Source organism: Scyliorhinus torazame, chromosome 9, assembly GCF_047496885.1.
Source record: "Scyliorhinus torazame isolate Kashiwa2021f chromosome 9, sScyTor2.1, whole genome shotgun sequence".
NCBI lineage: Eukaryota > Metazoa > Chordata > Chondrichthyes > Carcharhiniformes > Scyliorhinidae > Scyliorhinus > Scyliorhinus torazame.
This window is the reverse complement of record NC_092715.1, coordinates 182,562,176-182,589,501: the sequence shown is the minus strand read 5'-3', so window position 1 is coordinate 182,589,501 and position 27,326 is coordinate 182,562,176. Positions and strand designations below refer to the sequence as shown.

At 43.4% G+C, this 27,326-nt stretch overlaps 1 protein-coding gene across 5 annotated transcripts in view; it reads right to left on the bottom strand.

The window, feature by feature from the left end:
- Positions 1-27,326, bottom strand: part of dock8 (dedicator of cytokinesis 8) — a 451,209-nt gene that overhangs the window by 169,391 nt on the left and 254,492 nt on the right. For all 5 annotated transcript variants that reach the window (XM_072516863.1, XM_072516865.1, XM_072516864.1 and 2 more), the window contains exons 15-17: positions 20,905-21,022; positions 18,564-18,634; positions 6,170-6,314 (exon numbers count right to left, since the gene is read on the bottom strand). In XM_072516863.1, coding sequence (XP_072372964.1) covers positions 6,170-6,314; positions 18,564-18,634; positions 20,905-21,022 — 334 coding nt within the window. The remainder of the gene's footprint in view (positions 1-6,169; positions 6,315-18,563; positions 18,635-20,904; positions 21,023-27,326) is intronic.

Here is a 27,326-nt window from a genome sequence, read left to right as displayed (position 1 = left end):
TCGAGCTGAGGGGAAGGACGGAAGGGTTCTACAACTCATAGGCCTTGTTCATCATGCATTTTCAAGAATTGGATGACATAGAACATTAGGGGGGGGGAATGGTTTGGAATATATAGGTTATTGGCTATTATGTATGGGTTGATGGTGGATTCCTGATTCTTTTTCTTTTGTGTTTAAAATGTTGGGGGTTGTTGGCCAGGGTATTGCCATTGTATTTGTTATTGTTGGTTATTTGTTGGAGGGCATAAATTTGATGAAAATGTGAAAAAGGAGAATGAAATATATATTTTTTAAAAACCTTGATAAAAAGGGATTTGGGAAGAAAAATAGGAAGACATTGAAAAAAAAACCTCGGGGTTTAACAGTTTGAATCCGACCTGCCAAAGATAGAGGAAGATTGTTCCACCGTTGCAAATGTATTTTGACACTTTGGCTTGTGTAATTCAACTTATGAAGTGAGGTCCAGTTGTGGGCCACCCGGAACCCCAGATAGCGATAGCTTGTATTAGAAAGTCAAAAAGGTAACGTCTCCAATTGGGCTCACCTCCCAAGGGGGATAACTGGAAAACATTCACTCTGGCCTAAATTCAAGAAGGGGCCGAAGGTGTTAAGCAACTTCATTATGCCACCAATGGAGGGAATGGATCTGTAATATAAGGAGGTAAGTCATCCGCACAGAGAGACACATGATGCTCCACCCCATCTCGGCTAATACCCCTCCATTGACTAGCAGACCTCAACGCTATAGAGAGCAGCTCTATTGCCAGGGCAAACAAGAGTGGAGAAAGTGGGCAGCCCCGTCTAGTGTCCCTATTCAAGGGAAAATAATCAGAGTTAAAGCGTTTGTACAAACATTGGCAGTAGGGGCACTATTTAACAGACGAGTCCAGGAAGCAAGTTTAGGCCAAAATCCAAACCTCCCAAGAATCTCAAATAAATACTTCCATTCCACTCTGTCATATGCCTTTTCAGCATCAAGAGATACTATCACCTCAGGTTCAGGTACTGGGGAGGAGGAAATGGTGACATTTAACAGGTGACAAGCATAGTGGTTGACAAGTGTCAGCCTTTCATGAAGCCTGTTTGATCCTCTGAAATTATATTTTTTAAATAAGGCTCCAACCGGAGTGCCAACACCTTAGCAAACAGCTTGCCGTCCGCATTCAAAAGTGAGATAGGATGGTATGAACCACACACTGTCAGGTCCTTGTCCCTCTTAAGAAGCAGGGAAATAGAGGCTTGAGTAAGGGTCGGAGGCAGTGATAGGGAATCATTGAACATGTCCAATAATAAAGGCACAAGCTACCCCGAGAACATCTTGTAAAATTCTATTGGAAAGCCATTTGGACAGGGGTCTTATCAGACCTCATTAGCCAAAAACATTTTAGAATCTCGGCGGCGCGTAATGCGGAGTTCAACTTGTTGCTCTTATCCACCTCAACCATTGGACTCTCCAGAAAGGCGAACATGACCAATTTATCTGCTTGACCAATTTATCTGCAAGTGGCTCCAATCTATGAAGATCGTGGTAAAAGGATTTTAAAAGCCGCAATGGCCTGGGGAGTGGCGGAAACGAGGTTGCCGCCCCAATTGACTACATGAGTGATCTCCCGGGAGGCGCTTGACTTTTGAGTTGGTGAGCCAGAAGACGACTGGCCTTCTCCCCGTACTCATAAAAAGTGCCCCTGGAGCCCCGCTCGTAGACAATAGCTCAAACTGTGTCTGGCATTTTTTTCTTTTTGCCAATAGCTTTGGAGTCAGATCAAGGAGTACTGGTGATCTATCTCCAGAATGGAATCCACCAGCCTCTACTGCTCCAACTTCATTATCTTCAACATATATGCTCTGTGAGAGATAACGTTGCCCCTGAGGACTGCCTTCAGAGTCTCCCACAGCAACTTCCCCCTTGAGGACTGCCTTCAGAGCCTCCAACAGCATGGAAGGTGAGATAAAATCAGACCTATTAGAGTTTACACAGTTGCCTATGGAGGTGGACAAATCTTTGCAAACTTTTTTATGAGTTAACAATGTTGCATCTAATCTCCAGTGTGGACATTGGGTGAGGCCAGACTCGAGCAACAAATCAATAATGTGCAGGGCATGATCTGAAATAACAATTGCTGAGTACTCAGCTGCCACCACTGAAGGGAGGAGAACCCTATCCAAAACAAAAAAATCAATACGGAAATATGCATGGCGGACACGTGAATAAAAAGTCATCTCTATCATTCGGGTGCAAAAAGCACCAAGGACTCATAAAAAAGACAACGCCCTGGCCATCACAGATGGAACAAGAGATTCGGGTTTGAAATGATCCAATCTCGGGTCCCAAAAACAGTTCAGATCTCCACCTAAATAAAGTTGATGCGAGGTGAGGTTTGGGAAGGGAGGCTAGTAGGGAGTTAATAAAATTTGTATCATCCCAGTTGGGGGCATAAACGTTGACTACGACTACCGGGGTGTTCGACAGGGAGTCACAAACAATAACATATCGACCACTGCGGTTGGCTATAATCTGTGAGGAGGAAAACTGAACTCCTATGAATTATAATCGCTGTACCCCTGGCCCTGCCATCAAAACCGGAATGAAAAACCTGCCCAACGAACCCTTTGAGAAGCATGGTCTGATCCCGGACCCGCAACTGTGTATCCTGCATAAACACACCATCAGAGTTTAAGCTCTTAAAATGGGAAAATGCCCTCAACCGCTTCACTGGTCCATTCAAACTTCCAACATTCCAGGCGGCCAAATGGATTGGAGCTCTCCCACCACCCCTTAATTCCGGAGTCAGCCATTCTCACCAAGAGAGATCAAACAAGGGATACTGAAAAGATAAAGCAAGACGATCCACCCAAGATGGCCACCAAGCCAAGTCAGAAGACTGGACAAAGACAAAACAGATACAGTCAGCATACTACCCTCAGCCACCAAACCCCACCCTCCTCCTCCCAAAAACACCATCACCGTTAAATGTTACCACACCCAAAAGCAAATAAAATGAAGCAAACAATGACCTATCCTAAAACTAAAACCTACATTTAACAGAACCAAACAAAACATAAACTCGAGCAGCAGCAGCGAGCCCTACAAAACCACTACTGTTAACTAACTCCCTACTCAAAGAATTTTTTTTTTAAAGAAAATACCAAAACCCCATTTGGATTGCACACTCCACTTGTGATTAAATGTTGCGGCAAATTACATTGAAAAAAGAAAGGAAACCAAATAATGTCAAGAACAAAACCCACATAGTAGAGAGCCTCGAATTGAATCCAAGGCAATAAGAACACAACCCCACCAAAAACAAGGAAAAACAAGAAATACAAGCAATACAACATGCCCGCAACAGAGCCATAAACTTGATTATATAGCGCACAACTTGTACCTTTTAACAAAAGAGTCCACATGTCCCGACATACTAACAAATAGTCTTTCCACAAACTTGACTCTAAGACGAGCTGGATAGACCACCCCAATCCAAAATCCACTCTTATACAGGGCAGCCTTCACTCCAATAAACACGACTATTTTTTTTTTGCTAACTCTGCCCTCATGTCCTGATACAATCTAATGGAGTGTCCTTCCCACTTATCGCGGTGTTCCATTGCCCATTGCAGGATCCTCTCTTTTTCTTTTAAACAGTGGAATTTTACAATTACCGCACACGGTGGATCTTCACAACGAGGCTTTGGTTGAAGTGAGCAATGGACCCGGTCTAATTCAGGCGGGGATGCAAATCCACTCTTACCCACTATTTTGAGGAACATGGCCCTCGACCCCCTCTGGCAATCCCACAATCCGGATGTTACCAAGTCATTTAGCATGGTTCTTTAAAGGCTTATTGGTTTCAGCCACTGAAGTCAGATCGGACTCCAGGACTTCAATTCGATCACTGTGGTGCGATAAAGTCTTCTTCATGCTCTTACTCGTGACTCCACGGACTTCCAAGGTCTAACTATTTTTTTCCAGAGTCACACGAATGGGAGCCAAGTTAACTTTGCTAGATCTTCCAACACGATTTGTCAAGTGTTTCTGAAACGCTTCCATCAAAATCCTAGTAAGAGCCTTGGCCGTTAGTGGAGTGGACTGAGAGAAAGAAACCGACCCCGCCGTCTTACTTCCTGTTGACCCCAGAGAGGCTTCAGACTCCGTCAATGGGTTTCTGCTCAAAGCTTTGTTCGCTTTGTTTTTTCTGGGCATCTTAGTGAAGAGAGAACTCTACCCTGATAACGATCATGAGCTTCCAAGGAATAACTAACAAAGGGCAAAATCATCAGTTCTCCAGCAGGAGCCACCTCGTGCGTGTCTTCCCCTCACATCGGAAGTCCCCAGGTGTAAGTGTTACATAGAAAGGTGCTTATTGGTATGCATGATGCTTAAAGTTTGCAGTCCAAAACTACAGTTACCAAAAGGTTTCATACAAAATTCCAGTCATATTTTTGGAATGGTTTCATTGTTTCCAGTCATTGATGTGATCAAGTTCAAACATGCATGTTCAATATATTACTTTGTATTGATCTTAACCTGAATTTGCTGTGTATTCTCATGTATCAGATTAAATGCCCAAAGGGAATAGCAAATGTATTTCAAAAATAAATAACTACTGTTTACATTATTTTCCTCCTCACATTTTCTCTTGTGAAAATGGTAACTCAACTCAAGAACTGTTCCTTAAATAGCAACAAGTCATTAGTGTCTTAACCCAGTGAGAACTGTGTGCGTCAGAGCCAGGAGAGCAAATGCCAGATTCCATTTCATCCTGCGAGATCACAGCTGAGCCTGAACTTGTTCCCAACTCATGAACACAAATACAAATTGTTCAGCAAGGGTCACTTACTGGTAATTCAGAGTTATAACTTTGGCTGTGTTTTTCCCCCTTTTCTAGAAGAGGAAAAATTTGAGAGCTGGAGTATGGAGTAGATTGTGAATAGAAGAGCGATATGCTATTTAAATGGAGAGATTACAGAATTCAGCGCTCCGAAGGGATCTGGGTGTACTGGAACATGAATCACAAATGAAGTTACTATGGAGGTACAGCAAGTGGTTAGGAAGGCAGCAGAACATTGATATTTATTGCAAGAGGAATGGAGTTTTACTGCAGTTGCACAAGACCTTGGTGAGACCACATCTGGAGTACTGTGTATAGTTTTGGTTTCCTGACTTGAAAAATAATCTTTATTATTGTCACAAGTAGGCTTACATTAGCACTGCAATGAAGTTACTGCGAAAATCCTCGAGTCGCCACACGGAGCCTGTTTGGGAACACTGAGGGAGAATTCAGAACGTCCAATTCACATAACAAGCACGTCTTTTGGGATTTGTGGGAGGAAACCGGAGCACCCGGAGGAAACCCACGCAGACACGGGGAGAACGTGCTGACTCCGCACAGACAGTGACCCAAGTGGGAATCGAACCCAGGACCCTGCCGCTGTGACGCAACAGTGCTAACCACCGTGCTACCATGCTATAATGTATAAATGCAATGGAAGAAGTTCAGAGAAGATTCATTCAACTCATTCCTGGGATGAAGGGCTGAGGTGAAAAAAATTTGAACAGGTTGAGCCTATGCCCATTAGAGTTCAGAAGAATGAGAAGTGTTGAAACATACAAGATCTTAAGGGTACTTGGTCCAGTAGATACCAGGAGGATGTTGGCTCTTGTGGCAGAGACTAGAACTAGGGGAAGCAGATTAACACAGAAATGAGTTGAATTTTCTCTCTCTCATAGGGTCATTAGCATGTGGAATTCTCTTTACAAAAAGCAGTGGAAGCTGGATCATTGAATTTATTCAATGCTGAGTTAGACTTTTGATAGACAAGGGAATCAAGAATTTTGGGGGGCAGACAGTAAAGTGAAATTGACGCACAACCAGAAAGCACTAATCTTATTGAATGGTGGAACAGACTTGAAGGGTTGAATTGCCTACTCGTGCTCATAGGTCCTATGTTCCTAGTCCAGGGGCACCGAGACCCAGTATATTTGTTCAACAGCTTAACTTGACTGGGCGATGATGTTACATCGAACGAATGAGAGGTGAACATGGAACTTTATCCATTGAGCTATCCAGGAATCCTGTTTTCGTGACAAATGTACAACACTGCTGGGATCTCTGGGTTATATTAGTCCCCTGGTGTTAACAGAAAGTGCTCCATGAACTGACCAACTTACCGAGTAGCCAATCAGAGTCTCTGAAGAGCCTGTTTGGTTCTGTTTCTGTTGGCAACTGATGTGATAGAAAGTAAACAGCAAGTGGTGTTTTCCTGTAATTTTGGCAGGAAGTTTAAGTTTTACTTCCTCATAAAAATCAGGTGATCTGCAGTACAAGAAAAGATTAACAATCAATTGCCATTGTGTATTATATTATATATAGCCCAACTCAGTATCTTCACAATGCAAAGCCTTCACATTCTGCTTATTGTAGTAATATAGACATTGATTGACTTCTATTGCATTTTGTGGACTACATTTTGCAGCAGTTATGGGTGAAACCTATCTGCTGCATTAAGCCTGTCCATTAGTAAAGCTAATAATATATATATAAATGGATGTGCCACAATAGATTAGTGTGATAAAATGCAATAATACACATTTCAGGAAGATTCATCAGTTTATTCAATACAAGTTATAAATAATAAGCTGCTTGAATGTAACAGCATTGTACACAAATTATGAAGTAGAATTGTGAGTACATGAGAAAGCCCAGCATGTTCCTGCCTTTCTTATTATATTGTAGATGCAGTATATGTGTGCGGAGAATTATATTACTGGATAAAAGCAAATTACTGCGGATGCTGGAATCTGAAATGAAAGAGAAAATGCTGGAAAATCTCAGCAGGTCTGGCAGCATCTATAGGGAGAGAAAAGAGCGAATGTTTCGAGTCCAATAACTCTTTGTCAAAGCTAACAGACAGAGAAAGTAGGAAATTTTTATACTGTGGAGTGAGAATGAAAAATGAGTCACAGCCACAGAAACCCAGGGAAACGGGCTAATGGCCACAGATACCAATGGCAAAGGGTGCTAATAGCAGTCCCCAGAGAGAACAAAAGATGTGAAAGGCCAAACAGCAGAGAGACTTGGGATATTTCATTTTGTTAAAAGTGATTTGTTATGTTGTAGGTGTAACATATGCGGCTTATCATAGAATTTACAGTGCAGAAGGCCATTCAGCCCATCGAGTCTGCACCGGCTCTTGGAAAGAGCACCCTACCCAAGGTCAACACCTCCACCCTATCCCCATAACCCAGTAACCCCACCCAACACTAAGGGCAATTTTGGACACTAAGGGCAATTTATCATGGCCAATCCACCTAACCTGCACATCTTTGGACTGTGGGAGGAAACCGGAGCACCCGGAGGAAACCCACGCACACACGGGGAGGATGTGCAGACTCCGCACAGACAGTGACACAAGCCGGAATCGAACCTGGGACCCTGGAGCTGTGACGCAATTGTGCTATCCACAATGCTACCGCGCTGCCCTTGTGGTGCACTTGACAAAGGAAGGTTCAGACATGGAGATAACTTCAACAAGTTTATTAAACTATTTACACTTCTATTACTCGGGTTCGACACTACTGCTAATCCTACTATAGCTACCCAGACTGACTAACCAGCTGCTGCATTCCACGTGGTGGGTGTAATATTGAATCAACCCTGTCTCTGTACTCACTGACTGTCTCCACTGGAAAGAGGCAGTTCATGTGTGTGGTGTCCTTTATAAATGGGTTGGTGTAATCCCCCCCCGTGGTCGTGTCACCTCCGTGTGTATCGTGAGTGTCCATTGGTCCTGTCCTATCTACTTGATCTATTGGTTGAATGAGTGTGTGATGTCTTTGGTGCTCCCTCTAGTGTCCAGCTAGCCTACATGCATTTACATTGATGCACATCACCACATCCCCCCTGTTTTATATGTTACATATTTTCTGCACACTTTGAGAAAATTGAAGAAAAAACGGGTAGGTAGGTTAAGGTATATATAAGTCATGAGAACAGTGATTAAACAATAAGTCCAAATCATTCGTGCGAGTCCAAAAACCATCAATCATCATGGTCAAATGTCTCTCTTGGTTATGAACGCCATCAACGTCCCTGTGCCACAAGAACCAAGAAGTGGTCAAATCACTTCGCTGTCTGATTTGGAGTCCCTTTCTTTTTTTGATGTTTGTGTTGGTGCTGTCGGATGGCATCTTGTAGCTGATAAGGTGTTGACGTTGAAGAGGTACCATCAACAGTATCATTCAAGATCATGGATGTGCCATATGTTGAAGTTGGATAAGACTGTACATACTGGTTCTGGCCACGTGCTGTGCTGGAAGGGTGATCCTGCTGAGAACCGTTGAAGATTGTCGAACTGGAAACAGAATTGCTGCTCGCATAAATACCTGGTGATGGTGTGAAACTAGAACTTTGCATCTGATAGGAATATGCCGTCCGGCCAGGCTGGGGCGCAGCAAATCCTGGGCTGTCACTAAGACATCCAGTCTGTAGTGCAGATTGCGCTTGCAGTAGTCTTCCTTCGGTCTTGATAGTGGGCAATCCGTAGTGCTGGCCTGTTTGAGAATATGCTGCATAGACTGCTGGCTGCTGCATGCCTGAATACTGGGTTTGTCCAGCATGAGCTGTCATTGGCTGCACTGCTGGTGTGGAAAAAATGTGTGGATATTGCTGTGAATATTGGTGTATTCCTCTTGGACTGTAGCCGCTGCTTGTTATTACTGACCCAGTGTGATTATTAAGTGATCCATCTCCTGTCGTAGTGGCATCTGCTGTCACCCTGAGCATGCCATCACTGAGGTTGCGGCACTCCCTGTCTGGAGTAAAGTCCGGCTTACGTGAATCAGAGTCGCCGTTTGGTTGCTCCCCATCTGGAGTCTGGTTAGTTTTAACTGAGTCAGTGTTGGTGTGTTGATGCTCCCCGTCCGGAGTCTTAGCAGGTTCACTGGAGTCAGCTGAGATTTCTTGAAGCAGCACGTCTGGAGTCGGAACATGCAGGAATGCATTGACTTGTGGAGAGGTTCGAACGATTGAGGGTGGAAGTATCATGGTGTCACCGGAGTCACCAGTGGTCTCACAGTGATCGTCGAGTGCCTCTGTACACACTAGCTGAGGTCTGTCACTTTGCACATTTTACATGGGAAGTGGGATGCTGTCGCCACTCGTCTCACATACCGTGGGTAGATCCTCAGTAGCTGCTTGTTGTTCACTTGGGTTGGGTAAATTGTCGGAGTCTTCATCTGATGGTGTAAGCAATGTGGGTGGACTCTCATTGTCTTGCTGTTGTCCTTCATTTGGGCTTGGACTGTCATCGTCGCTTTGTTCTTCACTGTAGCATGATAGACCATCATGGTCGTCCTGCTGTGAACTGGAGTGTGGTCGACTGTCATAGTCTTCTTGCTGTTTGCTTGAGCATGGCAGACTTGCATCGTCTGCCGCTAGTTGATCAGGAGGTTGCTAGACCCTCATGGTCTTGTTCCTGCAAGGACTGCGCTTTGGAGTCTTGCGTTGCTTCTATCGTGGAGGCAGTCCACGAGCTCGCCGCGGAGGCTTGTGACACTGGAGTCACGTCTTGTGTGTGCAAGGACTGCGGTGTGGAGTCTTGCGTGTCTTCTTTCTTAGAGTCGGGAACCCTGAGCGGTGCATGGACCACGCTCTGTGTGGCGGCAGGCCGCTCTCTGTGGGCGTGTACCGCTCTCGGTCTCTTAATGTCAGGCTGCAGCATCATCCTGCGCTCACGAGTCGGGATGTCATATCTTCTGGGCTGAAGATCCTCAAATCCGAAGAACGAATCCGCGGCTGCTTCGGATTTAATACGGGGGTCGCCAATGTGCAACACGTCTAGTTATGGTTCGGATTTGGTACCGGGGCAGCCTCCCAAGGTGAAAGGTTTGTCCGAGTCGTAGTCTTCGAGGACCATATCATCACTGTTTGCATCGGGGCTGGCATTGGGCTCGGGAGGTCCAGAGAAAATGTAAAGGTCGGTATCGAAGTATTCAAGGTTGGAATCATCGGTTTGGGCATAGGTAACTGCTTGTTGCAGGGTTCTTCGGAGGTTAATTTCATTCCCCGGTTCAATTTGAGGCATTGTGCTGTCATTCCAGGTGAAGGAAGGTTGTTTTACAGCTTTAAAAGATTTTTTCTTTGATTTGGGACATTTCCCCTTTAAATGGGCGTGGTCCAGGGCCTCTGACATCATGATGCATCGCATTGGAAGCGATTGCGCATGCGTAGATCGCTGTCCCTTTACATCGGGCCTTTTTCGTGATTGCGCATGCGCGGCTTCTCGCGCAAACGGACCTTCCCGTTCTGTGCGCTTCTCGCTCAACTGCGCAAGTGCAGTCCCTGTAGAAAGATGGCCGCCGATCAAAATTGTCCTCTGCTCCGGGATTTTGGCCTCGAGGTGAGTACTGGCGCTTCTCTTACCTTTTCTTGCTGTTTCTTGCTGGTTGGAGTGTGTTTTCCTCACAGTATTTGCCAAATTTGTCCAGGACTGCCTGGAAGTCGCTCCTGTTTGGCCCTTTGGAGAACTTGAATTTTTTAAAGATCTCTTCTGCTCTGGCAGATGGTGAGGAGAAGCTCTGTTTTTTTCAGAATCGGCCAGTTCTTCTAGTTCGCCTGCCACGAGGTAGATTTGAAACTTTTGCCGGAACGCTCGCCATTTTTCGCGGAGATTGCCGTGGCACTGGAGCTGCTGCGGAACCCGGATCTCGAACATCTTGCCTGGGTATTGTTGCTGTTTGTCACTGTACGCTGAGTATGGCTTTCTGGATTGAACCAGTTCAGTCCTGGTACCATGATTTGCTATGTTGTAGGTGTAACAGAAGCGGCTTCCTTGTGGTGCACTTGACAAAGGAAGGTTCAGACGTGGAGATAACTTCAACAAGTTTATTAAACTATTTACACTTCTATTACTCGGGTTCGACACTACTGCTAATCCTACTATAGCTACCCAGACTGACTAACCAGCTGTTGCAATCCACGTGGTGGGTGTAATATTAAATCAACCCTGTCTCTGTACTCACTGACTGTCTCCACTGGAAAGAAGATCATGTGTGCGGTGTCCTTTATATATGGGTTGGTGTAATGCCCCTCTGTGGTCGTGTCACCTCCGTGTGTATCGTGAGTGTCCATTGGTCCTGTACTATCTACTTGACCTATTGGCTGAGTGTGTGTGTGTGATGTCTTTGGTGCTCCCTCTAGTGTCTAGCTAGCCTACATGCATTTACATTGATGCACATCACCACAAAAAGGTGCTGTATAAACACACTTTATCATTTTCATGTGCTTCGTAGGGGTGGACAGAAAGCAACAAGGAAACTTTTGTCTTGTAGAGGGTTCTATTCACCTATCACTGGAGTTGCAGCGGCAGAACTGCAGAAATTACCACAGTTCGGGCAGACCGGCTGCGCAGTGGTTAGCACTGCTGCCTATGGCGCTGAGGACCAGGGTTCAATCCTGGCCCCGGGTCACTGTCGGTGTGGAGTTTGCACATTCTCTCCGTGTCTGCGTGGGTTTCACCCGCACAACAACCCAAAGATGTGCAGGATAGGTGGATTGGCCACACTAAATTGCCTCTTAATTGGAAAAAAAATAATTGGGTACTCTAAATTTTTTTTTTTTTTAATTACCTCTGCTCAAAGATCTTGGTCTATTTACATTACAGCAGCTGCGGTTTAGCAATGATCTGATAAACTAATTACATTAATTATAACATCTCCGTTGATAAGATTATTCCAATTTAACAGATTGAGTATGCATTAAAATGAAGAAAGAGTGGGAATAAACTGGATGTGAGGCTGTTGTTTTCTCTGGAATGCAGGTTCACTGGTGCAGTGAGTGTTGACCTGGGGCAGAGATTGCATCATGTAGAATGGAAGTCCTTAAAGGTAACACTTTTCTGTGCCTGATCTCCTGGAATGGTTCTGTTAGCCTGAGGAGTGTTGGAGAGGAATTTTACAAAGTATTTCATTCCCTTGTTGCCCCAAAGTTTTATGTTTTTTCTTCTGCTTCTCCTAGGAGATGGGGGAGGGTGGGTGTAAAGGTGGGGGTGGTAGCAATTTGGAGCGAGGGAGTGTAGCCAAATTTATCCAGCTCATCATGATGTAGAGTTTGTTTGATTAACTAATCTTTTCCTAGCTGTCGTTATTGTATGCTCATTTGCTTTTTACAAGTTTACAGTAGTTCTGGTAATTTGACTGAGGCGATCGACTCTTAGAATCATAGAATCCCTACAGAAGGAAGGCATTAGGTCCAGCCAGTCTATACAGACCCTCTGAAGAAACACCGTACCTAGACCTACTCCTCCGCCCTATCTGCGTAACCCCATAATCCCACCTAACCTTTTGACACTAAGGGCCAATTTAAGCATGGCCAATGCACCTAACCTGCACATTTTTGGACTGTGAGAGGAATCTGGAGTACTCGGGAGGAATCCCACGCAAACATGGGGAGAACGTGTAAACTCCACACACACACTCACCCGAGATCAGAATCGAACCTGAGACCCTAGTGCTGTGAGACAACAGTCCTCAGTCCTAAAAGGTTTACCCCTTATCCTCAAACTATGAACCCTAGTCACTTCAGAAAAATAGTGTGATTTTGGCACAGTTTGCATCTGGATGGAGATTTCTGTACTTACAAAAACCTCCAAAGAACCATGAAAAACTTCAGTAAGGAGCACAGAGAGAGAGAGGGTGAGACTTCAATAAGGAGCGCGGAGAGAGAGAGGGCGAGACTTCAATAAAGAGCGCGGAGAGAGCGAGAGGGCGAGACTTCAGTAAAGAGCACGGAGAGAGAGAGGGCGAGACTTCAGTAAAGTGCACGGAGAAAGAGGGCGATACTTCAATAAGGAGCATGGAGAGAGGGCGAGACTTCAGTAAAGGGCACGGAGAGAGAGAGGGTGAGACTTCAATAAAGAGTGCGGAGAGAGAGAGGGCGAGACTTCAGTGAAGAGCGTGGAGAGAGAGAGGGCAAGACTTCAGTAAAGAGCGCTATTGGGTAAGACAGCTGTTTGTTTGTTTCAAAATTGAAAAAAAAAACGTAATGTGCCGTCACACGAGACTGTGACCTGATTGGCTGAAAGTCAATATCTGAATATCTGGAGTTACTGATTTAAATACTAGTTTTGATTTGACTTAGGTTATCATTTTTAAGTTGATTTGAATTACTATTTAAAACATTTTTAATTTGACTTAAATAGCTATTTTGGGTTGATTTAAATTACAATTTTTAATTTGATTTAAATAACTTTTTAAATTTCAATTAAATAACTTTTTAATTTTTTGTCAGATCAATAGGGATAAATACTCAGTTTTAAAAAAAAACTAATTAAATAGTACACAGGGATTGGATTTAATCTGACACAAAAGCCTCTTTCTAAAGTTTAATTTCAAAGGTTTAATTTAAATGAATAATTCATGGCAGGACAGCTCCAAGACGAGGTCTGCTCCTCTTGCTCCATGTGGCAGGCTGAAGACGGTTCCAGTCCCCAGCGTCAGCATGTGTGCAGGAAGTGTCTCCAATTGCAGCTCCTGGAAGCTCGGGTTTCAGAGCTGGAGCGGCGGCTGGAGACACTGTGGAGCATCCGCGAGTCGGAGAGTATCGTGGATAGCACGTATAGAGAGGTGGTCACACCACAGGCTCAGACTCCGCAGGCAGGAAGGAAATGGGTGACCACCAGACAGAGCAAGAGAGCGAGGCAGGTAGCACAGGAATCTCCTGTGTCTATTCCCCTGCAGAACAGATATACCGTTTTGGATACTATTGGGGGGAATGGCCTCTCAGGGGAAAACAGCAACAGCCAAACTTGTGGCACCACGGTTGGTTCTGCTGCAGAGGGGAGGGGTGTTAAGTGTGACAGTGCAATAGCTATAGGGGATTCAATTGTAAGGGGAATAGACAGGAATTTCTGTGGCCGCAAACGAGACTCCAGGATGGTATGTTGCCTCCCTGGTGCTAGGGTCAAGGATGTCTCGGAGCGGGTACAGGATATTCTGGAGAGGGAGGGTGAACAGCCAGTGGTCGTGGTACACATCGGTACAAATGACATAGGTAAAAAAAGGGATGAGGCCCTAAAAGCAGAATACAGGAAGCTAGGAAGGAAGTTAAGAAATCGGACCTTGAAGGTAGTGATCTCAGGATTACTACCTGTGCCACGTGCTTGTCAGAGTAGAAATGATAGGATATATAGGATGAATACGTGGCTGAAGGGATGGTGTCAGGGGGAGGGTTTCAGATTCCTGGGGCATTGGGGCCGGTTCTGGGGGAGGTGGGACCAGTACAAACCGGATGGGTTACACCTGGGCAGGACTGGAAGTGATGTCCTACTATTTGCTGGAGCGGTTGGGGAGTGTTTAAACTAATGTGCCAGGGGGATGGGAACCGATGCAGGAAGTCAGAAGGTAGTAAAACAGGGACAGAAACAAAAGGCAGTAAGGGGGAAAGTGTAAGACACAGAGGCCATAGTTAAAAATCAAAAAGGGCGACAGTACAAGGTATGGTGACTGAGGGGAGCTCAGTGAATAGGCCCAGTAGTACTAAAAGGAATAAAACGGGAAGTAAAAACATGAATGGAAAGCGACGCGGCAGGTTGTTACATGAAGATATGGGTTCAACGACTAGGAAAATTAGGAGAAAAGTTAAGAGAAAAAATAACTTACGAGAGGTTACTGATCAAGGTGTTAAGATTCAAAATACAGGTATAAAAGCCAACATAAGTGTACTTTACCTGAATGCTCGTAGTATTCAAAATAAGATAAATGAGTTGATGGTGCAAATCATCGTGAATGACTTATGATTTAGTGGCCATTACTGAAACATGGTTAAAAGATGGTCACGACTGGGAGTTAAATATCCAAGGGTATCAAACTGTAGGGAAGGACAGAGTGGATGGTAAGGGAGGTGGTGTAGCTCTGTTATTTAAGGATGACATCTGGGCAATAATAAGGGATGACATCGGTGCTATGGGGGATAAGGTTGAATCGATTTGGGTGGAAATCAGGAATAGTAAGGCGAAAAAGTCACTGATAGGAGTAGTCTATAAGCCACCAAATAGTAAAATTATGGTGGGGCAGGCAATAAACAAAGAAATAACGGATGCATGTAGAAATGGTACAGAATCTACATGTCGATTGGTTCAACCAGGTCGGTCAAGGCAGCCTTGAGGAGGAATTTATAGAATGTATCCGCGATAATTTCCCAGAACAGTATGTAATGGAGCCTACGAGGGAACAAGCGGTCCTAGATCTGGTCCTGTGTAATGAGACAGGATTGGTTCATGATCTCATAGTTAGGGATACTCTCGGAAGGAGCGATCACAATATGGTGGAATTTAAAATACAGATGGAGGGGGAGAAGGTAAAATCAAACACTAGTGTTTTGTGCTTAAATAAAGGAGATTACAATGGGATGAGAGTAGAGCTAGCTAAGGTAGACTGGGAGCAAAGACTTTATGTGAAACAGTTGAGGAACAGTGGAGAACCTTCCAAGCGATTTTTCACAGTGCTCAGCAAACGTTTATACCAACAAAAAGGAAGGACGATAGAAAGAGGGAAAATCGACCGTGGATATCTAAGGAAATAAGGGAGAGTATCAAATTGAAGGAAAAAACATGCACAACGTAGCAAAGATTAGTGGGAGACTAGAGGACTAGGAAATCTTTAGGGGGCAACAGAATGCTACTAAAAAAGCTATAAAGAAGAGTAAGATAGATTATGAGAGTAAACTTGTTCAGAATATAAAAACATAGTAAAGATTTCTACAAATATATAAAACAATAAAGAGTGGCTAAGGTAAATAATGGTCCTTTAGAGGATGAGAAGGGAGATTTAATAATGGGAGATGAGGAAATGGCTGAGGAACTGAACAGGTTTTTTGGGTCGGTCTTCACAGTGGAAGACACAAATAACATGCCAGTGACTGATGGAAATTAGGCTATGACAGGTGAGGACCTTGAGATGATTGTTATCACTAAGAGGGTAGTGATGGGCAAGCTAATGGGGCTAAAGGTAGACAAGTCTCCTGGCCCTGATGGAATGCATCCCCGAGTACAAAAAGAGATGGCTAGGGAAATTGCAAATGCACTCATGATAATTTAACAAAATTCACTAGACTCTGGGGTGGACCCAGCGGATTGGAAATTAGCAAACGTGACACCACTGTTTAAAAAAGGAGGTAGGCATAAAGCGGGTAATTATAGGCCAGCTAGCTTAACTTCGGTAGGAGGGAAGATGCTGGAATCTATCATCAAGGAAGAAATAGCGAGGCATCTGGATGGAAATTGTCCCATTGGGCAGACGCAGCATGGGTTCATAAAGGGGAGGTTGTGCCTAACTAATTTAGTGGCATGTTTTGAGGACATTACCAGTGCTGTCGATAACGGGGAGTCAATGGTTGTGGTATATCTGGATTTCCAGAAAGCTTTTGACAAGGTGCCAAACAAAAGGTTGCTGCATAAGATAAAGATGCATGGCATTAAGGGTAAAGTCGTAGCATGGATAGAGGATTGGTTAATTAATAGAAAGCAAAGAGTGGGGATTAATGGGTGTTTCTCTGGTTGACAATCAGTAGCTAGTGGTGTCCCTCAGGGATCAGTGTTGGGTCCACAATTGTTCACAATTTACATAGATGATTTGGAGTTGGGGACCAAGTGCAATGTGTCCAAGTTTGCAAACGACACTAAAATCAGTGGTAAAGCAAAAAGTGCAGAGGATACCGGAAGTTTGCAGAGGGATTTGGATAGGTTAAGTGAATGGGCTAGGGTCTGGCAGATGGAATACAATGTTGACAAATGTGAGGTTATCCATTTTGGTAGGAATATCAGCAAAAGGGATTATTATTTAAATTATAAAATATTAAAACAGTGTGCTCGTGCATGAGTCAAAAAAAAGTTGGTTTACAGGTGCAACAGGTGATTAAGAAGGCAAATGGAGTTTTGTCCTTCATTGCTTGAGGGATGGAGTTTAAGACTAGGGAGGTTATGCTGCAATTGTATAAGTTGTTAGTGAGGCCACACCTGGAGTATTGTGTTCAGTTTTGGTCTCCTTACCTGAGAAAGGACGTACTGGCGCTGGAGGGTGTGCAGAGGAGATTCACTAGGTTAATCCCAGAGTTGAGGGGGTTGGATTACGAGGAGAGGTTGAATAGACTGGGACTGTACTCGTTGGAATTTAGAAGGATGCGGGCGGGATCTTATAGAAATCTATAAAATTATGAAGGGAATAGATAGGATAGATGCGGGCAGGTTGTTTCTACTGGTGGGTGAAAGCAGAACTAGGGGGCATCGCCTCAAAATAAGAGGAAGTAGATTTCGGACTGAGTTTAGGAGGAACTTCTTCACCCAAAGGGTTGTGAATCTATGGAATTCCTTGTCCAGTGAAGCAGTTGAGGCTCCTTCATTTAATGTTTTTAGGATAAAGATAGATAATTTTTTTAAGAATAAAGGGATTAAGGGTTATGGTGTTCGGGCCGGAAAGTGGAGCTGAATCCACAAAAGATCAGCCATGATCTCATTGAATGGTGGAACAGGCTCAAGGGGCCAGGTGGCCTACTCCTGCTCCTAGTTCTTATGTTCTTAAAACACCTTCAAACCAGAATTCAATCATGCCTCTAAAACAGATGTTAATACTCCACTGTGTAACTGATTATTGCACCAATATCATTAGGAGTACAAACTCTAAGTCATAATGAAATCCTGCTGAAATATGACATATAGGCAGTTCAACATGGTTTAATCAGTGTTTCTGTGTAGAGATGATTTCTATTCCTTAGTTTGTCTAGTCTATTTAGGAAATGTAAAAGCCAAGCATTTCCTATATATTTATCATCAATGGCAGGCTTAGTTGGTTGGCAAAGTTGAATTTAAATTATGCTATATATACGTCCAGCTATTTCAGTCTTCCTAAAGTGATGGCATAGAAACAAGTAAGATTACAGTGCAAACACAGATTCTGTCTACAATTCTCTTTTGTACAAAAGTGCAACACACGACTGTAATGGGGCCCCACTGGGGCCAAACTGGACTTCTCGCTATCACCCAAGTAGCTGTGCTCTAATTGCCCATAGTAGCTGTGCTGTGGCCAGACATCTGTCACAGAGTCCCCAAGTTCTGGCAGATACTAACAGCAGCACAAGGTCAGTGGAGGTATGTCTGTTGCTTTTGTCCATAAGAAAACAAGCCCACAGTATCGTATCACACAAGGTCCTTTTGCTTATTGCTGAGAATTTCATTTCAGCTACATTCTTTTCAAATAATTTTTACATTCCTATCTACGTGGCGGTTCCCTTCTACACTCTCCATGCCTGCTTCCCATCTGAGAGATTGGGTTGGGCTGATGATTCACACCAGGCTTCTTTTGTGCATGCCATAACAGGGTTGAATTGCGAATTGAATGAGGAGGATAACACATTACCATTATATCCCCAGTGATTAAGAAAATGCACAGGGAGGCATTAAGAGGACAAAAAATACATTTAAGAAGTTATGCACACATATATTATGCGTTTCTTATTTGCAAAATACATTGCAGGATTTGTTGCTTCATGACCCCACTTATATATAATACTTACTTGTTATGGTAAGTAACTGCAGTGTACGTTTCTGAAACAAACTCTGCATTGCTGGATTTTCCAAAGATAACCTGAAAATAAAAAACAATATTTAAAGTCAGGGCAATTGGCATTCTGATAAAAACACTTGAAAGTTTTTAATTGTTTCTTTTCTCAAAATGAGTGAAAACAGTAGAATCTAAATTATTTAAACTTATTACACTATTTTTTGTCTGTCCTTAAAGGTTACCTCCTCATTGGGATGTAGAGATTCTTAAAATCCACAATGCTCTTCTCATAAATTATCCTCCTATTATTCCATCTCCAAGTCAGTGGTTGTCACAGTCTTTGTTCATTACTGTTCATATCAGCCTGGCTCAAGCTCGGAAATGAATAAAAACGGCAAAGCCTACCTTTGTGAGTCTATATGTTTGTGCTGAAAACCTCTGAACTATCAAAGTATCTTAGATACAAGAACTTATTGCTTTATTTATTTCATACGTTAGACATTTTTAGACATAGAACATAGAACATTACAGCGCAGTACAGGCCCTTCGGCCCTATGTGTTACAAGAGTCAAAAAGATACAGAGCCCATTTTCTAAATTCCTTCTGCCCAGCTGCCGGGCAACTATCTTGTGTCAGTTAACTCGTGGGCGTGGTTATTAAAGGGCTGGTCACATTACCAGTGCATGCCAGTTGCACAGACGTGCAGCATAAAGGTGGGCTCGGCACTCCTAAAAAAGAAGAAAGGATCTTGCCCGAGGTGCCCATTGAGCGAGGCTCTGTGCCAGGAGCACATTTAAAAATAACCACAAATGTGGAGCGGCTGTTCCAGATACTGGTTGTCTAAAAACTTGCGCTAATGTGAGAATATCCAATTGACATGCTCACTTTAATCTGATTTATAATAATAATCACGTATTGTCACAAGTAGGCTTCAATGAAGTTACTGTGAAAAGCCCCTAGTCGCTACATTCCGGCGCCTGTTCGAGGAGGCCGGTACAGGAATTGAACCCGCGCTGCTGGCATTGTTCTGCATTCCAAACCAGCTGTTTAGCTCACTGTGCTAAACCAGCCCCATCTTATTTGTACATTATCCCCAGTAAAACATTGGAGGATGAGCAAATTCCCGCAGGAAAAGCATAAAGGTGAACATTGAAAACGTTTATCAACCAATAGTCACCAGAGAAGGAAAGCATCTCCCATGAACTTTTATCTGGTGGAACTTACAATTTCCAGTGGAAAATTAATTTCAATTGGGTTTGTGAATTATAAATGATGGTAAATATGCAAAAGAAAACCATCTGAATCAACAATCGTCATAAATTCTCTGGAATAAAAAACACACATAAGGATGTCTGAACACTACAGATATTGGAATTAAGAGCACTATACAAAGAGCCAGCAGATTGGAGTTACATTGCCCTTCCCTTGTATCCATGGCCCCTTGTTCTGGACTCACCCACAAGTGGAAACAATTTCTTCACATAAACCATATCGACCCTAATCATAATTTTGAAAACCTTTTCAAGATTCCTCTTAGTCTTTCCTTATCAGAGAAAAGAACCCTGACTTACTCAAGCTTTCCATATAATTGTGTCTTGGTGCAAATTACACTGCTAGTATTACATAGAATTACTCCTAAATTACAGTACAGCAACATGGCATTTAGTCCAACTGTCATGTCTATTCAATGTGAACCTCTAAAAGTACCTCTTTCCACTCTCTTTATGAATTTCTCTACTCTCTTGTGTACACATCTCTTCACTCCACTCTCTTCATCCTTCCTTTACCACCGAGAAGAGTCCCAACTTGTTCAATTTTACCAGATCATCACATCCCCATAATTTTCAAAACACGTTTGCACGTTTTCCAATGCTTCAATATCATTTGTGTAAATTCGAGCTGGTCAATTTTGTTAAATGAGAGCCGTTAAGAGTGTGCACTCTGCTAAAGCTAAAATAATATAAAACCACATTTCACAAGTTCAAAACCCATCCACTGGGATACCTGGGAACTTTTTAAAGGTGGTTTCAAACTGAGATGGAGCCATGCAACCCTCCAGACTACCTACTGTGCGAAGATCATTTATCTTTTAGCAGCCCAGCTTGGGAGCCTGACCTCCGACTCCTCAGTTATTACATAACTTTTTCAGTAATGCGCATTCAAATCACTTTGCAGCAATGTGCAAGCTCCAGTATAATGGAACTGTAGGTTTCCAGGACATGAGGGGCCATATGAAGGTACAACCTTTTAGATTGGATCTTGCTTTATGTCAGTGATGGTAAATCCAAGGTCGCAACAGGCAGTATACCTCTACAGTACTCACAAAATGAAATGTGATTATTTTCATCAATTACCTGCATGGCATGGCTCTGATCCTCGTCTGCCAAGAATTGGATTTTAATTGTGATGTTTCTAGCGGAAGCCAGCCGGTTGGCAAAATTAAGTCTTTGTGGGTAGACATAAAGTAGATTCCTGCAAACAAACACAAACCAAAAACCAAAATTATTACCAGCAAAACAGGATCAGCCAAAATGAAAAATAGTCGATTAAGCAGTACATTAAAGGTTTGGACCATTTTGGATGAACCTAAGTAAAAAGTCACAGTTTAGTTTAGGCAAGAGATTATTTAAAATGTTGTATAAAGGCAAAAATCAGCAATTCGTGAATATTATTGCTGAACTTTACTTAGAGTCACAGAGAGTCATAGAGGTTTACAGCATGGAAAGAGGCCGTTCGGCCCATTGTGTCCATGCCGACCATCAAGCACCTAACTATTCTAATTCCATTTCCCAATCCCAGTTTCAAGGCATTGTGATTTTGTAATTATTGTAATAATTTAAATGTATTTGGTTTTGATATTTTGCTGTAACTATTCCATATACTGGATTAACAAATAAAGGGCAGGGTTCTCTGATCCTGAGGCTAAGTGTTGACGCCGTCGTAAACGCCGTCGCGTTTCCCGACGGCATCAACATGTTCTCAGGATCAGCAATTCTGGCCCCTACAGGGGCCAGCACGACACTGGAGTGACCCATGCCGCTCCAGCTGCCGATCCCGGAATCAGATGGGCGCTGCGGGGTCCGCGCATGTTCAGTGGCATCGACGTCAACACGCGCATGCGCGGTGTCTCCCTTCTCCACGCCGGCCCCGATGCAACATGGCGTAGGGCGATGCAACATGGTGTAGGGTGACAGGTGCCGGCGTGGAACAAAGGCGGCCCCCAGCCCGAGAGGCCGGCCCGCCGATCGGTAGACCCCGATCGGGTCAGGCCACAGCGGAGGACCCCCCCTCGGGCCAGGCCACATTGGAGGCATGCCCCCCCCACAGGCCGCCCTGGACCCTTCCACGCCGAGGTCCCGTCGGGTAAGACCAGGTTAGAAGGGCGCCGACGGGACTCAGGTTTTTTGGAACGGCCGCTCGGCCCATCCCGGGCCGAGAATCGCCGGGGGGGGGGCACGTAGAGCGGCCCCCGGCCGGCACCGCGCCAATGGCGCCGATTCTCTGCTCTGCGGAGAATTGCTTCCTGGCGTCGGGGCGACGTGCCGCGATTTGCGCCGGTCGCGCTGATTCTCCGTGCCAGCCCCGGGGTGAGAGAATAACGCCCAGAAAGTCTTAAATAGAATTACTGCTGGATTACATGGGAAAGAAGAACAGACTGCTCAAAATATGAATTGTCCCATTGAAAAAATATAGTGTGGCAATTTATGGCAATGTGGATTTATTTTCTCAAAGGATTCTCACTTCCAGTTATTGCTTTTGTGTATCAAATTAACAACATTTTTGGACTGTTTTGGAATAGCTGCACATCAATGGAATCTATAAAGGTGTTTCTGTCTTACCACAAATTTTGCAACGTTTAGGAATGAGGAAATGATTCTGCCTTTTCAATGTCTGATAAGGTGTAAAGTTTTCTTCTTGTTATTTAGGAGGTGATAGCTCAACACACGGCTGGCCAGAGCTGGAATTGTTTCAATGATTCTCAAGGTCCAGGCAGCATTGTGAGATCATGGTGTTTATTTACACTTTTAATTGCACAATGCTCGTCTTAGCATGAGAGCTAGTAATGTGTTAGCTCATCAAAATGTGGTGAGAGATTGTTTTAAAAAGGAAATATTACCCAAGTTTATATTTCAGACTAGACAGTCATCTTCATTGTGCTGATATCTTAAGAAAAAGTATCAATATTATCAACAAGCATGGAGTATGCACAATACATGTATGAATACGGAGATATATATTCATCATTACTTCACCAACCTTGGCGCTTTCATGCCATGGAGGGATATTGGAAGTCCTGGCATTTAGATGCCTCCCTTCTCCCCACTTTCACATCCAACCATTACAATTGGTGGAAAATTGGGGGTAGCATATAATCGTGATAATTTGCTGCACTGTAAGCTGATCAAATACAGTTACTGTTTGCATGTAGCACCTATGATGATGTACTAGGTAGTTGTATAGTATTGCCAGGTGTGATAATAATGTACATGGAATAGGAAGATTAGAGAATCAATCAGTTCAGGTCAATGCCTTTGTACTGGGTATGGGGAAACAGCCTTGATATATGCTGCTGATCATTAAACAGTGGATTACTGCTGGAAATTGCACTTGCAGATGTTGAGCAGGATGACAATCAGCCGATGTGTCATCCTCCAGCATAGTTAAACAAATTCCTTGTACATATAGCCTGTAGGTTGAATGGTGCCTGCAGAACATTTTCATCCGGCCCACAGATTCCTGATATATTATTCATAGCTCATCACAACATCATTACAGTCTGACACTTGAATAGTACAGTGGCGCTCATTGTTTTATATAACTCTAGTTTCAAACATTGATCCAGTTTGAGTTAACTGAATTTAATGAGGGCAGTAATTAGGGCATTACAGTCAGTTTTCGTGTCCCAGGGTTGATGGGACAAAATCAGGTCCGCTGCTCACTCCTGACTGCTAACCAGTCTGGATATCTAGTATGGCTGGATGGTGGGTGAGAACAGAATCAGATTTGACTGTGATACCCATGCAGTTCAATAGCAGGCTGATACTCATTACCAAAACTCATCTGCGAATAATGATCACCTGGGCCAGCAGTCAATAGTAGTATGGAATTAAATACTTTTTAAAAATGGGAGAGAGAGATAAATGCTAGTCCTGCAGTGCAGGGCAATTGGATGATGTGTCCTCATCTTGATGTCAGTTCCTTAGTACATGGGTAAGTGCAGGAAAAGCTGGCTCTTTAGACTACACAGTGAAAAGCTGGTTCAACAAACTGGTTCTTTAGGCTACAGGGAAGGCAGAGAATGTTCAACACTTATCCTAATGTGTCGGGCTAGCCGCTTGCCATTGCTGCCTCCTGACACTGGCTAAATCCTCAAAGTGGCAGAATCTCAACACTTGGACTTTAATCTGGTGTTTTAAGACTTCTTACTGTGCTGACCCCAGTCCAACGCTGGCATCTCCACATCATACTTATCCTAAAGTCAGTGCTCTACTATTTTATTTCAAAACTTAACAGGTGGAAATCATTCTTCCAATTCCGTTTCTCAAAGAAAATAAAGACTGGTGGAGCTTTATTGAAATGTTTCATGATATTGGTAGAAGTCACCCTTTATGAATATCTTTGAGAACCTGTTTGCTATGTTCCTTAAAACACAGTCCAGTGGGAGTTTTTTTCTATAAAGACGAAGAACCAAATTGCAGCAACTATTTTGAGACCAATAATTTTGATCACTGCATGTTCATATTCCTGTCTGGAACTCATACACCCACAGATTTCAAGGCTACAATGCCCTAACAGTGTTATTAAAAGCATAATACTTATAATTTTCTATGTCAGGATGGTTCATGAATCCAGAATTTGTAAAGGAAGCAAGCATTCAACATAAATAAAGAGTATGCCACCTGGTATCCAGGTCAGAGTGCTTGTCAAGTAACTGCAGAAATGAGCAAACCTATGTGAGAACACATTCCTACATTTGACTGAAAGTTATATCACTGTTAACATTTAAACCATCCAGGACATCTGTACTGGCGTGTTCACTGCCACGCACAACTGTATTGTTTTAAAGGGAACACTGGTGTAGGAAAAGTAATATATTTCTATGTCTACACCATGGTACTAGTCCTCCAGGGTAGGGCTAATTGGGATGGATGTCGCACACTTTGATGTCAATCGCTTAGCATTTGGCGAGTGCAGGGAACGCCTAAAACATTCTTCCTTGCATAGGGTGAAGGTCAGGAATATGAGATAAAGTCAGTTCTTTGCTATTTTATTTCAAAAAGAGAAGGACAATTGGAATAACTGAGTCTTATTCCACAGTGAATTGCTGAGGTGCTGTATATTCGCCACAACACTTTAAGGCCTATATCCACAAAATACTGTGGATTGTGGCATGTTACTCGAACATTAGCCTCTAAAAATCCTCCCAAAAAATGGAGGTTGACTTAAATTCCGATAAAATGTGAACTGCCTGTATTGGTATAGGTGGTCGCCAATTTGAAATATGAAGGAAAAGACCATAACACTGGTATTCAAAATTATGTTTTACTGAATGAATTAACCTCAATCAAAAACTTATTTAAAAAGAACTTCGGCATCCGGTGCAAAGAGTTCATTGAATTCACTCGGAATCACTTTGACTATTCAATGTCAAAGATCCCACTCCAGATCAGATTTGGTGCTTTGGTTTCAGAATCGTCCCTCCACAATAAATCATCTCCATCCACGGAATTGGATATTTCTAATTTTTAAACGCTCTGGCGACAGTTTGAGCGTTAATAGCATCCCACAATTTGATGATGAAACCACACAAAACATCAAGCAGGGCAGCATGCATAACCATCCACTTCTTTCATTTGGCATGAACACGATTTTTTGAATGGCTTATGAATGACGTATACAAGTGCCTTTTGATCTCATTGGTTATATGGGATGCAATAGCTGCTTTCTTTGCTTCAGAACACCAATCCACATAGACCAATGACTTCACTCCATCCTCATCTATCCATGCATTGTCATGGACATGCACAAAACCTCCTGCAGAGAACTGGATTTCTGGTTTTACATTTGAAAATTGCTATGGGCTTCAATTGTGTTCCAATTGTCTTGGAGGCTAGTACCATTGTGAATCCTGCCTTCTCATGTCTTGTTTTCACCAGGACTATTTTTGAACCTATGCACTCCACAATTCAGTTGCTGAGGACATGAAATTGTACTTGCGTTTTATCCATGTTGCCAATGTGACACAATGGGTGTTTTTGCTCTTGTCTGATGAGGGCATTGCGGTATTTTGGAAGTCTCTAAGCTATCTTGGTCTTCTGCTACAAGACTCAGCATTTTATTTCCGTAAAGTGGCTGCACCAACTAGCTGTTACTCTTGAGATCTTTGCTGGACTCGGTTTTATTTGGCCCTTAAGTGCAGATACACATGTTTAATTTCAGGTGGTGGTGGTAACCATTTCCTGATGATTTTTGAGGACCCAGACCAATACATGCTTCACAAGATCAGGCCAGTGGCTGGTCCCTGGTCTTTTTGGCATTGGGCATCTTCTTCAGGGTGGATTTTTTTCATCTTCCACTCTTGCACCAGTTTTTCACTAATACCCAGTATCCGCGTTGCAGCACAGTTAATTGACAAGTTAGCAAATGTTGCTACTTTTAACTTGAAATCTGCATTCCTTTTCTGGAGGACCCATGCATGATCTTCTCTGTGTGGGCATGTCTTAAACTCCTGGCCATTTTCTTGGCAATGTGGCATCTGCATGATCCAATGTGTTACCTTACAAGGTGAGTAAAAGTGTATTCCTGAGGAGAGAAATTGAGGCTGGGTCCTCCTGTGGGTACAGCATTTCTTAGCAGAAAGGGAGCTGAGGGGACGAATTAAATGCTGAGAATAGGCCGAATTTTGGCTCCATCAAAGTGGGGTCATCGTATAGGCCAGGTGAATTTATGTCCACAATCTATGGTATATTTATTGGCCAGTTTTGGCTGAATTATGAGGAACCAGATTCCCTGCCCTCACTCCTGGCTAAACAGTTGGTGGGGAGCCTGCTGAGTGAACACCATTTCACAGCCAATAAACTGGTAGTGGTATCTCTGCCCTTCAGGGACAGGACGTTCTGCTTTAGAGAGCTGCCAACTGATCGACGTATAGGATATTGAATTAGAATTTGGGTCAGCGTTTTGTTGTCTCGTCTGCTGCTAAACTGGCAGGCACCAATGAGAGGAATGGGGTCTAGGATTTCAGAGACCAATTGGTTGGTGGGGGGGGTGGGGGGCAACCTGCCATGATAGGGTGGCCTGTCAAGGAGAAACTCAGTTTGCCTGCCATCAACCCATGCAAGGAAACATGTCGGGCTAGCCGCTTACCGTTGCGATCTCCTGGTCTCCTGTCACTTGATAAATCCTGGAAGTGGCAGAATGAGGACTAGGAAGGAATTAATCGCTAACTTCTGAGTCTCAATTGGTTGGTGTTGGGGGGGGGGGGGTAGGCTGTGGGCAGGCCGCCCGCTGGATTTAACAAGCCTCTCTGCCTTATAACCAGCCAGAAGCAGAATATAAAATCCAGCCCTTTGTTCCAGCATGCCATATTAGTATTTTCTGCTTTTGCATATTGTCAAGGTCCTATCCTTAAAAACATACATTTTGTCCAGTCACTTTGTTACAAGAGCACTGAACCTGATGGAGGTAATAAAGAATCTTCCTGCTATTGGCTGCATGGATTCTAAATTTCCCTCTTCCATTCTTCTTTTGAAGGATTTCATTTTGTTAAATATTC